Source organism: Periplaneta americana, chromosome 2, assembly GCF_040183065.1.
Source record: "Periplaneta americana isolate PAMFEO1 chromosome 2, P.americana_PAMFEO1_priV1, whole genome shotgun sequence".
Lineage (NCBI taxonomy): Eukaryota > Metazoa > Arthropoda > Insecta > Blattodea > Blattidae > Periplaneta > Periplaneta americana.
Genome location: NC_091118.1, coordinates 82,319,768 through 82,337,810, shown reverse-complemented (window position 1 = coordinate 82,337,810; position 18,043 = coordinate 82,319,768). Strand labels below are relative to the sequence as shown.

Here is an 18,043-nt window from a genome sequence, read left to right as displayed (position 1 = left end):
GCAATATGTCCAGATGGTTATCAGAATTCCTTAGTCAAAGATTCATTGCCACTAAATTCAATAACTCACTTTCTAGTTACAGACAAACATATCGAGGTCTACCTCAGGGTGCTGTCCTCAGCACAACTTTATTCAATATTTATATAAATGACTTACCCTCCCTATTAGAGGAATAAAACATGAAAACAACACTATTTGCAGATGATATAGTTTTGTGGACTTCCGGATCTTACAGATATGGAGACAAAATTCAAAATTCTGCTCTTACAGCTCTAAAACAACTACATGAATGGAATACATCAAATTTGATGACATTCAATTTAAGCAAAAGAAACTACCAAATATTTTCACTTGGTAAAAAAGAAAGAGAATTCAATATCCAATACAATGGCCAACACCTTCCTAGGGCTTATGAATCCAAATATCTTTGAGTTATTTTCGATAGTAAGTTAACATGGAGCAACCATTTGAAATACAGTTCTGAAAAAGCTCGTAAAAGATTCTCCCTTCTAAAAAGACTAGCAGGAAAGAAATGGGGGTGCTCTAGGAATACTTTGAACACTACATACAAAATGTTTATACAGCCAATGCTGATATACTGCGGAGAAATTTTAATTACTTCACCTTTCATAAACGAAATAGAATATGTTCAAAACCAAGCTCTCAGACTCATTACTGGTGGAATCAAAACAACTCCAATAGATTCTATGAGATTCCTCACTAATATTAACAGCATCAAAATGACAATAGAAGAAAAAGCACTGATTCAATATGAAAAACTTATTAGATTACCAGGAAACAATTGGCATTCATACAGTCCTCTCTGTAGATTGAAAACTCAAAAAAGTTTCATATCCATTTTTCAAGAATTAAAACAGAAAATCAATATCCCGAATTTAAAAGAAAACCTACAAATTAAACCAAACCCTTTAACTCTATTAAATATAGAATATAATCTAAATTTAACAGAAGAAATACTGAAATCAGAAGTAAACACTGAAATACTGAAACAATTGTCTTTAGAGACAATTAATATTAGGTACCCTCCACAAAACTGGCTTCATTTATACACCGACGAATCCTTGATCTCCAGAGAACAAGGTGCTGGTGCTGGTGTTACGTGCTGTCCCTTCTCACTTTATAGATCTCTTGGATATGGAACAACAAGTTTTAATGGTGAAATCATTGCAATAAGTGAATGTCTCAGGAATCTTCTATGCCACATCAATAAATTTAGGAATGCAGTTATATTGTCAGACTCCAAAGCAGCTATTCTGTCAATAGTCTATAGACACACACCTTCATCTCAAATAGCAGAAATAAATAAAATGCTCTCTCAATTAATATCACTCAATAAAAGAATTGTTTTCCAATGGATACCATCCCATTGTGGAATCCTGGGAAACGAGAATGCGGATACTTTAGCAAAGAAGGGCAGCACTGCTACTTATAGACTTGTTACTAAATCTACGTATCACTCTGTGAAAAGATTTATTAAATCTACATACTTAGACTTCAACAAACAAAATTTGATAACACAATCTCAAGGGAAAAAATGGAACTCTCTGCATCAAAATCCACAGTTAATTCCCGATTTACCACGAAAATCATCTGTAGCTGCATCTAGATTGGCAACAGGCCATGATTGTTTGGCCAAACACCTGCATAGAATTGGAATATATCAGTCCCCTAACTGCCCATTGTGCAACTCAAACCAAGAAATGGATTCGGAACACCTCAAAATCTGTGCTTCAGTGGCTGGCCATGTTAATATCTTTGAAAAATATTGGAGTGCAAGAGGTCAAATGACTTTATTGTCAAACGCCTGGCATTAGAAAGCAACAACAACAACCTTAATGATATTTGAATAGTAAAAATGGCAAAGGTTCTAAGTGACATTTACATTTTTCTAACTCACTGTGTTCCATTCACCAATAAACTGTGGAAGTTCCATGAATCTAAGCCTTTACAAGTACAGTGGAACCTCGATTTATTGTTCCCGGATGTATCATTTTCCCGGATCCATCATTCAAATTCGTTGGTCCCTGAACATATTCTATTTAAACTACGACTATAAAGCCCGCATCTATCGTTCCTCGATTTATCGTTTTCCCGCATCTATTGGCCAGATTTTTTTAGCCCTGAAGTGTGTAAATCCCGGATTGATTAGTTTTAAGAAATAGCAACAAGCTTACAAATGCTTGTAGCAGTTGATGTCTCCAGAATGTTGTGCTGCAAGCTCCAATTGTGAAGTTTTATGGTTATTGGCCTGCTTACGCACCGACCTTCCTCACAGCTTGCCTGGCAAGACAATGTAGAAGGGTCCATGTGTCCTATCGATCGTTTTCTATTGTAAAACATTCCAGTCTGCGCTTCCACCAAGTTGTGTACGTAGTCTATCACACGTGTTCGATTCTCGACAGTTCATATTTTTAACTTGGCAGTTTCTAATCTGATTTTCTCAGATATGGCATTTCCATGTAAAAAGTTCGAACTTTAGAAGAACGACTTCGTATCATAGAAGAGGTGGAGAAAAATTCAATGGAGAAGAGGAATGACATAGCCAAGCGCCTTGGCCTGCCACCTTCAACTCTAAATTGCATAATGGCAAAGAAAATAGAAATCAGACAGCAGGCTGATAAGTGTGGTACAGCAGCCAAAAAGAGGAAGACAGGCAAGGAGTCAACTTACAGCGAGCTCGAAAATGTCCTCTTTTCCTGGTATCAACAGGCACGAGCATCAGGCATTCCCATTGATGGGACCATCTTGAAGGAGAAATCTCTTAAAATAGCTGAAACAATGGGGATTGAGAACTTTTCTGCATCGAACGGCTGGATCTCTCGTTTCAAACAACGCCATGGCTTGGTGTTTAAGAAACTGGCTGGGGAAAGTGCTGCTGTGGACACCAACGCCACGGATCTCTGGTTCCAAAGACTCCTGGAGCTGCTGGAAGAGTACGAGCCTCGGGAAATCTATAATGCAGATGAAACAGGACTCTTCTTGAACTGTCTTCCAGACCGTACGCTGGCACTTAAAGGAGAATCCTGCCACGGAGGCAAAAGTGCGAAGGAGCGACTGACTGTACTGCTGTGCACAAACTCCGATGACACAGACAAACAAGTTCCCATCGTTATTGGCAAGTCTGCAAAACCACGGTGTTTCAAAAACGTGAAGAAACTACCTGTGAAATACTATGCTAATTCCAAAGCATGGATGACATCGGAGATTTTCAGAGACATTCTTCACGCTCTTGATAAATTCTTTGGTGCAAAGGGCAGGAAAATTCTCCTTTTTATTGATAATTGTGTTGCACATTCTCCAGACACATCCTCGTTGAAGAATGTGAAGGTGATATTTTATCCCCCAAACTGCACCAGTGTTGTACAGCCACTTGATTTAAGAGTTATAAAGAACTTCAAGCAGGCGTATAGGAAGCAACTAGTACAGAGGGCTTTATGTTTGATGGATGAAAGGAAAGAGGTAAAAATGAAGATAGACATTTTCACTCTGGATGCCTTTGCAGTGTTTCATGTGCCCCACTAGATATTACTGATTCACTTTATTGTTTCGGCATGGCAACAAGTGACTCAGTTCACAATTCAGAACTGTTTCGTAAAATGTGGTTATGGGGACAGAAATGAAGAGTCAGACATGTCGGAAGTCAACAGAAATGATGAAGACGAAGACTGGACTCAGCTGGAGACAGGAACTGCTGGCGTTGATTTCAACGCTTATGTGTCTGTGGACCAAGAACTCGCGACATGTGGTGTGCTGTCTGTGGAAGAAATGTGTGAGGAAGTGGCGAGTGGAAGTTCCATGGAGGAGGGACAAGTCGACAGTGATGATAATGATGAAGTTAATCCCAAACCAGTGCCGAGTTTTCAAGAAGCACTAAGTGCGTTCGAGACCATGAGAACGTTCATATATGTTCACGAGATCGCCGACAGAGACCAAGTGAACATTATTAATATTGAGAAGCTACTGTTTAGCTTAAAAAGTAAAGGTGCAAGTAAGAAAATGAAAATTAGTGACTTTTTTAACAAGAAATGACGTGAGTTAATAAAAAAATCATTCATGTACCACACATTCTTTAGTATATGAATACATGTGTGTACTATAAGTAAATTTGACTGCTTATATTCATTTTAGACAGGTTCCCGTATCAATTGTTTTCCCGTTTCCACCGTTTTTTTTTTTCAGAAGTCCAGAACAAAACGATGAATCGAGGTTTCACTGTAGTTGGAACATTAACCCCAAAATGTCGAATATTTTCACTCTGGATGCCTTTGCAGTGTTTCATGTGCCCCACTAGATATTACTGATTCCAAACATTACTCACAGCAACATGTTTTATAGTAGACAACTGAATTGTTACAATTTAGGCACACATGTTGCAGGTTCGGAGATGATAGACCCTGTTATATATATGTAGGATGATGCATTCCCTGTAGTGGTGCAAATGAAATCGCGTCATGCATATCTGAAGAAAAGGAGACTAGTCATTTGGTCCAGTAATTGCACAGGTCAAAACAAAAAACATGTAATGATTTTCCTTATGTTTTTAGGACATACTTCCACTTTTTGATAAGACTAAACAGAAGTTTCTTGTGAGCAGCCACAGATTTTTTAGTTTTGACCGTGATTTTGGCATGATAGAGAAGAGAAAAAGAGTCTACAAGTCATACATTATCTGAGTTTTGCATTACATTGTGAAAACTGCTCGGAAGATGAAACCCTTCAAAATCGTGGAGTTGGAGGCAGATGATTTCTTGGACTGAAATATGCCACGACTCTGTGATCATTGCAACAGATGTGAGATTTCGAAACTTATTATGATTCGTGTATCCAAAGAGTTCCCGGAAAATTTCGTACCAAGGAAACTTTTAGTAATCTAGAGAAATGGAAGGAAGCTAATGAACATTTTGAAAAAACGAAAACACCCATCTAATGTATGTAGGAAACACTTTTCTCCACATTCTCCAACAACCTATGCTACCTAGTGCAAAAAAGTAGATCTTCTTAACATGACACCGTTTCTATCAGGCTATGCAAAGGTGTTTTATGAATAACTTTGTGACACTGAGAATCTAAAAGTAATCATGAACTACATTATGATATTTTAATGTTTTTGAGTTTTCATGACCGTGTATTAGCACCCTTTTTTTGTTTTGGTGTTATAATGCCTCTTTAAATGTGTCTTAGTGAAACTTACAGCAGAGTTCGTATAGGCCAGTTTCTATCTGAGGCTTTTCCAATTCACTGCGGGCTAAAGCAGGGAGATGCACTATCACCTTTACTTTTTAACTTCGCTCTAGAATATGCCATTAGGAAAGTTCAGGATAATAGACAGGGTTTGGAGTTGAATGGGTTACAACAGCTTCTTGTCTATGCGGATGACGTGAATATCCTAGGGGAAAATCCACAAACGATTAGGGAAAACGCGGAAATTCTAGTTGAAGCAAGTAAAGCGATAGGGTTGGAAGTAAATCCCGAAAAGACTAAGTACAGTATATGATTATGTCTCGTGACCAGAATATTGTACGAAATGGAACTATAAAAATTGGAGATTTATCTTTCGAAGAGGTGGAAAAATTGAAATATCTTGGAGCAACAGTAACAAATATAAATGACACTCGGGAGGAAATTAAACGCAGAATAAATATGGGAAATGCGTGTTATTATTCGGTTGAGAAGCTTTTGTCATCTAGTCTCCTGTCAAAAAATCTGAAAGTTAGAATTTATAAAACAATTATATTACCGGTTGTTCTGTATGGTTGTGAAACTTGGACTCTCACTTTGAGAGAGGAACAGAGATTAAGGGTGTTTGAGAATAAGGTTCTTGGGAAAATATTTGGGGCTAAGAGGGATGGAGTTACAGGAGAATGGAGAAAGTTACACAACGCAGAGCTGCACGCATTGTATTCATCACCTGACATAATTAGGAACATAAAATCCAGATGTTTGAGATGGGCAGGACATGTAGCACGTATGGGCGAATCCAGAAATGCATATAGAGTGTTAGTTGGGAGGCCGGAGGGAAAAAGACCTTTGGGGAGGCCGAGACTTAGGTGGGAAGATAATATTAAAATGGATTTGAGGGAGGTGGGATATGATGGTAGAGACTGGATTAATGTTGCTCAGGATAGGGACCAATGGCGGGTTTATGTGAGGGCGGCAATGAACCTCCGGGTTCCTTAAAAGCCAGTAAGTAAGTAAGTATGCCTCTTTAAAAGTGTGGCACTTGGAACTCCATAAGCAAAAGATATATGGAACTTGGAACGATCTATAATGTTTACTGTGTACTATGTTGGAATAAACAGAAATTATTCATATAGTGTGTCTACATTCAAGATTGATATGTAACCTTCTCAACTATGTAAATAACTTGAAAAATAAACATTAACAACAGGACTCGAAAAATGTTTACGTATCCTGTAAAATTTTCTGATTGGCACTTAGAACCTTTGCCAATTCCACTCTCCATTTGATTGTGTGTTTTTATTACAATTACACTGAACAACAGTGAAAAATTCTTTTGAATGAAATAAGGTCCTTCTAATTCAGATTTTAGCGCTGAATTTAATGGTGCAATCCATATTTGTCTGGCACCCTCAGTTTTTTTTTTTTTTTTAAGTCTGGTTTTGTTTTTTGGGTGGGCTATAAATGCTACTATTTCTTTGATACTAAATGATACAATAATGAAAAGCTAATAGTGGTAATTTAATTAATTAATTTTATTAATTTACTGCTTTAGTGGATAAGGACCCCGGTGTGATGATATTTTTTCCCCACATAACTTTATTTCCTTTCACAGCCTCTTAAAATTCAGTAAAGATAACACTTTCAAAGGATCTAGTTTGTTCTCTTTTCCAACCCCACACATTACTGTTATGTAACAAAACTCCCTCCTAAATGTCCTTTGACTTTATTCCTTATCTTGTTTATGAAGGTCAAGACTGATCAAAATAGGAATTGGGCTCCTCATGAGTTCGTGGTAATTGTACTAGCCATCTAAGGGAGTGGTTAAAAAACAAACGAAAACTTTCTATGCCTTTCGGAATTCCGTTGGTATGAAGGGAACCAATCAACCATATTGATGACTGTTATTTTTGAATGGACTAAAATAGGGGGACTTAAACGAAAAGATAGAAAGAAAATTGAATACCCAAATATTCCATCAGCCATTACACCTGTTAGTCACAGTGATGAGATACTGATTCCATTCCTGTTCCTTCTGACTCTTAGACACTAGAAGACGAGACTGAAGGAAGTGATAACCTAGAACAAGTTCCACCAATCTCTGGTTCAGAATTTAAAGGCACAGATCCGAATGTGCATCATCAGGTGACTCAGGGAGAGTTAAATGATCTGGTCTGAAATTTAAATTTTTGAAAAGCACAAGCAGAATATTAAGGTTCCAGGCTAAAAGAATAACATTTCTTACACAGAGACAAGCATATCTGTATTTTGAAAACAAGAGGAGTAGCTGGTTAAATACTTCAAAATGTAAGATTTCCTGTGTTACTATTGTGATATTGATGATTTAATTAATGCTCTTGGTAAAAGTCATAACCCAGATGAATGGAGAATCTTCATAGACGCATCGAAGTTAAGCCTGAAAGCTGTGCTCTTACATAATGGAAACATACAACCATCTGTACCCATTGATCATGCAGTGCAAATAAAAGAAAGTTAGGACAATATGGAACTACTCTTAAAAAAGTGCAGTATGACAAGTACAACTGGTCTATCTGTGGGGATTTTAATTTTTGCTCTCAAAAATATAGAACAATGTGAGTTACTAAAAAACTGAGAGTAAATAATAATAATAATAATAATAATAATAATAATAATAATAATAATAATAAATAATCTGTGGCGCTACAGCCCGTGATGGGCCTAGACCAACCAACCGGCTGCTGACCTCACACCCACATGCCGAAGCAGAGGTGGACGATCATCCAACCAGAATGGAGGTATCGTGTGGTTAGCATGATGATCCCCCCAGCCGTTATAGCTGTCATTCGCAACTGGATTTCGCTACCTGTCGTAGCTCCCCAAGTGCATCACGATGCTGGATGGGCACTGGTCCCATACACTGGCCAAAATTTCATGAGAAAATTTCTTCTCCCATGAGGTGCTACATAAAAACTAAGGGCATATTTGAACTAAGCGCATCAAATACATAATAAATGACATAATTTTGCAAAAAAAATTTTTGAAGGTAAATTTTGTTGTTCAGTGTTATTTTTTGCGTGACAACTTTTGGTCCATTTGATCAAGTCCATATACTGTATATGTATCATAGATTGTAATGTTTGTTGTCAGTCATCAGATGCATGGGTAGGCACATCAAGTGGTGCCCATCCACAATGTAATTTTGTGAATGACAACGAATTGAAAATGGTGATGTAATGTTGACAAGTAAAACAGGAGTACTCCAGTAAATTCTGCAAACATTAAGTTTGTTCACCATGAATTTCACTGTGTCCTGCCATGATTTTAACTCAGTTCTTCAGTGTAGGAAACCAATGCTGTAAGTATTAGAAATGGCATACTCGAATCTTAATTGTTAGTTGGTATCTAATGCAGTTGTGGATGGTGAATTTGAAAGTTGAGGAGGCCAAGGCTTGATTGATGAGAGATTATATTGTATGTATTAAAAAATATAGGGCCTACACGTACATTACCAGAAAAGAGTAATGCCCAACTCTTGAAAGTCATTCCATAGCACAATTCACAGGATAACGTTCATGAGAGGATCAAAATGCGTCTGTTTTCAATAGCAGCTGCCAGCCGCCTCATAGCTCAAATGGTTCAGCCATCTACCTGCGTCTGCCTGTCACGTGGAAGGGAGCAGGTTCGAGCCCCATGACCATGATAATTTTTTTCTATTTCCTGAATAATTGAGTTTTACAGAGACTTGGGAGTGATGTTTCAGTTTGTTTAGCAAAAAATTGAATAACTATGGGTTATTATTACACTTTACCTGGCCTACTACAAAATATTAATTGGAAAATAGTTATTTTTGTCAATTAAATTAAGATAAACATCAGTATGAAAAAAAAAAAAAAAAGAACAAGCATGTGAACATACTACTTTGTCCACACACCATTGGCTTCTATCATAGCCATGATTTTTCTGGGCATCGAATCTACGAGCTCGCAGAAATAAAGCAAGCATTACTTACTTACTTACTTACAAATGGCTTTTAAGGAACCCGCAGGTTCATTGCCACCCTCACATAAGCCCGCTATCGGTCCCTATCCTGTGTAAGATTAATCCAGTCTCTATCATCATATCCCACCTCCCTCAAATCCATTTTAATATTATCTTCCCATCTACGTCTTGGCCTCCCCAAAGGTTTTTTTCCCTCTGGTCTCCCAACTAACACTCTATATGAATTTCTGGGTTCGCCCATACGTGCTACATACCCTGCCTATCTCAAACGTCTGGATTTAATGTTCATAATTATGTCAGGTGAAGAATACAATGTGTGCAGTTCTGCATTGTGTAACTTTCTCCATTCTCCTGTAATTTCATTCCTCCTAGCTCCAAATATTTTCCTAAGAACTTTATTCTCAAACATCCTTAATCAAGCAAGCTTTACAATCTCTATAAAGTTAAGAGTCTAGAACCAGTTCACATATACCCAGAATTAATGGATAAATTAGGAAATGACGCAATCCAAGTTATTCTAAGCATATTCGACAAGAATGGACAAACAAAAAGAGTACATGTATCAACAATATGGAGACAAGCAACCATCATCTGCAGTTAAGCATGTTTGTTGATGTTCATCATTAATGTAGTAATCTGGACGTCAGCACAAAATAAACAAAACAGGAAACACTATAAAGAGCTGAAAAAACAATGCAATGTGCTGCCAAAAGTCTAGAAAAATGATCTGTTGATAACAACATGACTTTTCACAACCTAACATAATACAGATCCACTAAGCCTGCAAATAAAAAAATTTCCAATCAGCTTATACAAGAAACAACAGTAACCACATATGGTATATGGGTATAGTGTTGGACAGGAAACTTACCCAAGACCAATCATATGAACAAACTAATAGGTAAAATAAAAATAATAACCAAAAAAATTAGGTCATGTAAAATGGGGTGGCAACATGGGTCTGTTGAATGAAACCTACAGAACATACTGGTACTCGTAAATTAAACCTAACCTACTCTATGGTGGTGAAATACTGGCAACAATAAATTCCACAACATAATATCAACTTGAAAAAACTCAGCACAACTCTCTACTATTCATAACTGGAACTGACAAGACAATCCTTATTATAGCCCTTCAGAACTTACAGGAAACATCCCTATAAAAATAGAATATCAGATTAGATCTTGATTAGTCGTAAGAATTACAAATATTCATAGAATCGTCAGTACAGAAGAAAAATGACATAATACAAAATATAATACTAGGCTACCTCTGATTGAGGTTCTAGCTAATATATAAAAAATTGTACATCTATTATCAAGTGTACCGGTACCTCTCACTTGACAATCTGTCAAAGGAAGAACAATTGTATAGCTTAAGTATCATTAGTGAACTATGTTACTAGTCAGTGATGTATGCAATGAAAGGGGAAAGGAATTGACTACCCTACCCCATAATCTCCTGGCTTAGTTGCCTCATGAGTGATGTCTTATTGGAGATTCCAACCTGTCTTCCAACAGTTCACTAAACAACAACAAAATATAATACAATACAATCTTAATTCCAAATAAAATGCAAAACTAGAATTCATTTAATTATACACTGAACGTGAAACACAATATCAAGGCAGGATCACACAAGGTAATACATATTACAATGCAGATCCAACACCAAGTAGCATGTAAAACAATTAGTTTTTAACTACCAGTATACATCACAAGTGAATCACTCTGCAAAATGTGGCCGTTGCTGACCTCGACTACAAAGCCCATCCAACTTGACCTCCCAAATGCCTGACACCACTGTCAAGATGCATGGCAATGGCAATGTGTGGAACCCCTCCAGTCTCTAGATGTGTGTGTGTAGTACTTACTGTCTTTTCTAGTCTCTCTACTTCCTCTCTTCACCCTTTGATTTCATCTCTGGTCACCTGAGACACAAAACAAGCAACTTTAGTTTCAAGGAGAGAATGTTAATTACTAAAACTTTAAATTTAGATATTCATTTGTGCAAAATGGCAAGTGTGTTAATAAAATGTTCTTTATCTCTTTTTTCGCCCCATGTTAAATTCTTTGATATTTTGTGGAAGTTTATTGTATAAATTGCTGCCTCTTCGTGATATACAGTTAAGACTTCTGGTTAGCCTGTGGTAATTCAAATGTATGTTTCTATGTTCTGGGATGTTCTGGTACTGTACTCATGATAGATTGAATTGTTTCAAGGGAATCTTTAGGAATAAAGTATACTATTTCAAAATATATGTACAGGGCACAGGTAAAATTTTAAGTTCTCTAAAAATGTTTGTACAATACTTTAAGTCCAAATAGGGACTCGCTTAATAATTGAAAGAGTAAGAATGAGGTAGTCCGAAGCCACACTTTTAACAAAATGGTTTTTTGTGCTAATTCATTTCGTATACATATGGGAAACTACTATTAAAAACTTATAAAAGTTACTCGACAAATGAGGTAAGTATACACCGAAGAAATTACAATACCGCATCTAATAGCATTGGACTCTATAATTTTAACACACTCTCCTGTAAAACTTTGTGTGGTTTAGGACTATATCATTCTCACCCCTTCAATAATAAGTCTTCTTTCCCGTAATTTGATTACCGGTACTAGTGTCGATTTTGATGAAGATTCCCAAGTACTAATGACATGTGATAGGCCTAATATTGAATGAAGAGACCCAAAGTATACTGATTTGAAAATTTCTATTGGTGATATTTTCGCAAAGACTCGAAAATTTTGACACAAATGACTCAACTTCTCAGTTGTGTAAGTTTTTTCCATGTTATATTAGAATCTATCCAGACACACAAAAATTTAATGTGTTCTACTTCCTTAATTATCGTACTATTAAGTTCTATATGAATCTGATCACATGGACGTTTATTAAATGACATGTAGACATTTCTATTTAAATTTAAGTTTATTTGTTAGCCACTGTTCTAATTTTGTTTACGTTCAATTAAGTTTTACTTGCAAATTTTCTTCCCTAATGTCATTCAGTATTATGTTTGTGTCATCTGCAAATGAGATAGTTTTTCCTTCAATTATATTTAAAGAAAGATCATTTATAGGTCTATACAGAGTGAACAGTAAGTAATGTCCTTAATTTCAGGGGGTTAATCTTTGAGATATTTCAAACAGAAATACAATTTTGCTCGTTTTTGCTTCTTTTTCAAGATAAAAATCGTTTTATATGAAACATTTCATAATGCGTTTTGGGAAAGCCATTGCAGTATGCTCAGTCAATTTAAGAGAGTATTATGATAATAAATTATTGAAAGAATTTTAGTTTTGTCCTTTAAATGTGCAGAATTTGTTCCGAACAAATGTAAAATTTTAAAATTCCTTTTCAGAACAAGTTAATTAGCTGCTTGTTTATGCAGATGACGTGAATACATTAGGAGAAAATCTACAAATGATTAGTGAAAACACGAGAATTTTACTTTGAGCAAGGAAGGAGATAGGTTTGGAAGTAAATTCCGGAAAAACAAAGTATATGGTTATATCTTGTGACCAAAACATAGCACGAAATGGAAATGTAAAAATTGGAATTTCAAATACTTGGAGCAACAGTAACAAATATAAACGACACATGAAAGGAAATTAAACGCAGAATAAATTTGAGAAACTTTTATTTTCTAGTCTTCTTTCAAAAACGCTGAAAGTTAGAATTTATAAAGCAGTTCTATTATCGATTGTTCTGTGTGGTTGTGAAACTTGAACTCTCACTTTGAGAGAGGAACAGAGGTTAAGGGTGTTTGAGAATAAGGTGCTTAGGAAAATACTTGGGGCTAAGAGGGATGAAGTTACAGGACAATGGAGAAAGTTGCACATCGCAGAACTGCACACATTGTATTCTTCACCTAACATAATTAGGAACATTAAATCCAGACATTTGAGATGGGCAAAGCATGTAGCACGAAGGGGTGAACCCAGAAATGTATATAGATTGTTAGTTAAAAGACCTGAGGGAAAAAGACGTTGGGGAGGCCGAGACATAGATGGGAAATAATATTAAAATGGGTTTGAGGAAGGCGGGATATAATGGGAGGGACTGAATTAATCTTGCTCAGGATAGAGACCAATGGCAGGCTTATGTGAGGGCGGCAATGAACATCCAGATTTCTTAAAAGCTATTTGTAAGTAAGCAACACTACTCTCTTGGTAAGCAAGTATTACTGTAAAAAACTTGGAGTGTGTACATTATGCGATGACTTCTATTACATGAGTAAATATTTAATTAGCCATGAATTCACTCCAGATAGCACAGTATGATTTATTTGTAGTGAAATCACGGACTGTCATATTATAAGCATTACACTTCCTACTGTATTAAAAATTTGATGCAGGTACATGTGACAATGAAAAACATTAGACTTGTGCTCATTAATTTCTTGTAACTAATTTTTATTGAAGCTTTCAATGTCCTAATGAGCTTCACATAAGCCATATCGATTTTTTTAAGTGTTTGAGGAAGGAGAAAGGTTATATTCTCTGTTAGAGACAGTATAAGAATTAGTATATTTGTATATTTATACATCATGCTTAAATTGAGATTCCTTTCCAAAAAATTTTCTTCTTTTACTGTCTGCTCTGACAATATGACTCAACATTAGGAAAAGATTCTGTTTGTTTCCTTAGTTCATTATGCTTCAAGTTATCTGTACATTTCTTTATGTTTTTACCTTTGTCTGGAGATCTAGGGACATCAATCATAAAATTTTTATATTGGAAAACTTTCGAAGAAATAAAATTATCTTCCTATGCTAATATTTAAATTCTGCATAACAAAATCCCTTGTAAACTTTAGTATTGATATTAGAGTGTTGTAAGAGATATATACAAGTAAAAAAGCTAAATTTTCTGTTTTTGAAAGAGAAAGGTTCATCAGTTTTCTTCCTCTTCATATCAATAAACACTTGTAATTTCAGCTATTTTTATCCACTGAAGTTATTATAAGCACTAAACCACTTCTAATTTATACATGTTAACATAAATATTAGAAGGAACTTCTTTTGATAATAGCAATCCATCACCATTTATGTTAACGTTAATACTTGTATTAATTTAGACATGATCATTTTTTCCATCAAAATCTACTCATTTTATGGCCATCAATTGTGCAAACAAAAGTCTATAATCACATTGCTACACCTCCAGTTACAGTATATTCATCGCCTCAGCTGTAGATCCAGGTGAACAGTCAACATTCTGATACAATTTTGAGAGGGTCCTAGGATGCGGGAGACAAATTAAACTGCTCTGTCACAAACAGTAATGCTCTGGGTGTTAAAGTGAAAGCTCACACCCCTTCAAAATATTTATTTGGAAAGGTTTCATATTGTCCTTTTGCTGTCTATTAAAGAAATCCCTATTGGTATAGTAGTTTTAGAAAGAATTTCCAATGAAATTATTTTCCCTTTATTCTTCATTTACCTGTTTTAATCCTACTCTTCATCGTGCTCTTACAAACACTTTTGCTGCAACAATCTAATTTTTTAATTCTTCTATTTTTTTTATTTCTTCTGCCTTTTCTAAATTCCTTCTGTAATCTCTCTTTATTGGTGAAGGAAGAAGGGATGATTCACCTCCAATTGCTGGTTCAGACTGGTTGTCTTTAGGAGCAGCCCTGAGTTCTTTATTCTGCAAAGAAATAAAAACAGGATATTTAGATGTAACATATTTAGAATAAATCCTATAACAAACAAAAGTATATAAATGAGCTGTGTCTCGTAGGGGGATTTTAAGTTGCTAATAAATTAATCCATGAAGTCCGCACCTGTGGAGTAACGGTCAGCGCATCTGGCCGCGAAACCAGGTGGCCCAGGTTCGAATCCCGATCGGGGCAAGTTACCTGGTTGAGGTTTTTTCCGGGGTTTTTCTCAACTCAAATACGAGCAAATGCTGGGTAACTTTCGGTGCTGGACCCCGGACTCATTTCACCGGCATTATCACCTTCATCTCATTCAGACGCTAAATAACCTAGATGTTGATACAGCGTCGTAAAATAACCCAATTAAAAAAAAAACCCATGAATATAATTTCAAAAATCAATATTCATCAAAATATGCAATGGGCCATTAAAATTTCTCTGGGTGCACTGTTAGCAGAACGCCTTGAATGCTCTAGGTGTTCGGCTTTCCACACTGGTAACCCAAATTCGAATTGCAGTGGATCCAACTGGAATTTGTAGTAGACAAAGATGGTGCTTGGTGGTAGGTTATCACAGTGTAGATACTCCTGTTTCCCCTACCAACATTCCACTATTGCTCCATTAATCATTACTCATCATCATTATATGGTGCATCAAGGATGGTGATACATAGGAAAATGACGCAAATCACGTGTCTGCCATTAGTTAAAAAAAATTAAAATTTTTATTTCAACTTAGAATTGTTCAAATGTCTCTTTAATGTTACAGTAGTGTATACATAAGCCATTATGGTAACCATAACATAACTCACTTTTTGCAATAAGAAGGAAAAGCATTAAAAATTGTGGTGTGAATGATAAGCCAAGGTATACCATTCTTAGCATATTTGAAATGAAAGGACACTTTTAGAAACACGATTTGAACTAACTCACTCACTCACTCACTCACTCACTCACTCACTCACTCACTCACTCACTCACTCACTCACTCATTTACTTATTTATTTATTTATTCAGATACTGGTACTTATTTACTTTCCCGTAGGCCCTACTTATTTTCTATTTATTCATTCATTCATTCATAAATATTTATACTTTGCCAAATTTTAGGATAAACTACTTACAATTAATTTAATTTATCTTAACAATTGATTAAATTCATTGCATTTCTCATAGAACTTTAACAGGAAATATTAATAAGTAGCCTACTGTAAAACTCTATAAATACTGAATCCCATAGTAGACAATATGTTTCTATACATTAGTCATAAATCAACAGTGTTTTTCATTAAATAATTACAATTTACATAATGTTAAAATACAATAGTATTAAAGTTTTTTAATACTGCTGTATTTTAACATTATTTACATTTTAAAGACTTAATCCCATGTTTAGATAATGTTAATGTTAAGAGTGATACTATTTCTTGTTCAAAGTTGTAACCTAAAAAGAAAGATACCGGTACTCATTGTCACTACAGTGTGATATGGATATAAATGATTTAGTTATCATCCTTTTCATAACCGGCGTAGTTTTATCGAACAGATGAATGACAACTGAAGCTGTGTTGTATGTATTTATATTTTAGTTTCTTTGTTGTTAGATTTTTTTTTTTTTGAACAATTAAGTTCCTCAATAATAAAAAGCTGTTTGGAATGGTGTGAAGTAGCAGTAAGTTTCTGCTATATTATCATTGAATTTGTACATATCCTTATGAATTGTTGTCTTTTTCCTAAATCAGGTAAAATCTCCTCTTTCATTCCGGTTGATAGAATTGAAAATACATACAAACCACGGTGACCCAAGATACACATGTGTTTATCGCTTCAGAGTGCATGGAAAACTTGATAACGAAGAATAAGTGTAAGATATTAATATTCTTAATATAATTGTCTTTATGTTGTACCTAATGCATGCTCAGTAGGTGTAGTTCTTTAACAATAAAGTCTTGGATAATTTTTCTGAACTTTAAAGTTTTGTGAGTTACACAAAGTGTACACAGAAAACTTCCGTGTTTATAAATGAGTATATCATCTCTATCAGTATGTGCAGTACATGAAAAAAAAGTAACTCAAAAATGTTATAGTGCATACCTCACAGACACACTATATGCACCCTGCATGTCACACAAGAGACATAAAGGCGATATTCTCACTCACACCTCGCACACTCTAACATATCTACTGGAATGAATTCAGTGGCACCCAAGATATGATGTTGCAGCTCTTGCAGATTCTGAAATAATGGAGGTCTCAGCCAGATGTCTTGGTCTCCAGCACACTCAATCCACTTTTCTGCCAGTTGTTTGTTAAGATTGTTACGAATATATGCTACAATGCAATAATGTAAAAATAAGAAAATACTTGCAAATTCGAATGAACAAATCCCATAACAGCTTCTAGTCTACACCTGTGGAGTAATGGTCAGCGTGTCTGGCCGCGAAACCAGGTGGCCCGGATTCGAATCCCGGTCGGGGTAAGTTACCTGGTTGAGGTTTTTTCCGGGGTTTTCCCTCAACCCAATACGAGCTTTCGGTGCTGGACCCCGGACTCATTTCACCAGCATTATCACCTTCATTTCATTCAGATGCTAAATAACCTGAGATGTTGATACAACGTCGTAAAATGACCCTAAAAAACAGCTTCTATTCACTTAAGCTGGCCGCTATCGTCTTCACCTGCAATTAGACATACTGCAATATTAAAAACGGGAATTCTTTGAGTCGTCCTTTCTTATGACACTAGTATAAAGTTCGTAATATACATTGTTACAAAATTATACCCATTTGTAATCATAGAGGTTTCTGTGGACATACTGTACTTTCCAATTCCTAATTCCAATTGGACCATCTGTTTTCAATGGATTGACGAAAGGAATAGGATGTAACTGAGTTCATTCAAGGTATTGTTGCTGTAATGTACACTCAAAAATATCTTAATTGTTTGCAACCTTATAAATACTGCACTGGTAGTTAATTTCTAGGATAGACTTGTAGAAAAAAAAAATTGTTCAACTCAAAAGTGTTGTGCTTATAAACATAGTATTCACGTAATCCATTTCTCCAAGCAGAAGCCACGGGCACAGGCCACGTGTTATTGTTGTGATGTAAGAAAGTAAAATATGCTGTTGCAAGCGTTGAAGCATGTGCAGTTTTCTTTATTATAGTGGCAATCGGGAAATGTATTTCTAA

The 18,043-nt window shown here is 35.7% G+C and overlaps 1 protein-coding gene across 3 annotated transcripts in view; it reads left to right on the top strand.

Annotated features, from left to right (window-relative positions):
- LOC138694379 (klaroid protein-like) overlaps window positions 1-16,808 on the top strand; it is a 103,885-nt gene extending 87,077 nt beyond the window's left edge. For all 3 annotated transcript variants that reach the window (XM_069818060.1, XM_069818061.1, XM_069818059.1), the window contains one exon: window positions 16,595-16,808. In XM_069818060.1, coding sequence (XP_069674161.1) covers window positions 16,595-16,714 — 120 coding nt within the window. In that variant the 3' untranslated portion in view covers window positions 16,715-16,808. The remainder of the gene's footprint in view (window positions 1-16,594) is intronic.
- The last annotated feature ends 1,235 nt before the right edge of the window (window positions 16,809-18,043 follow it).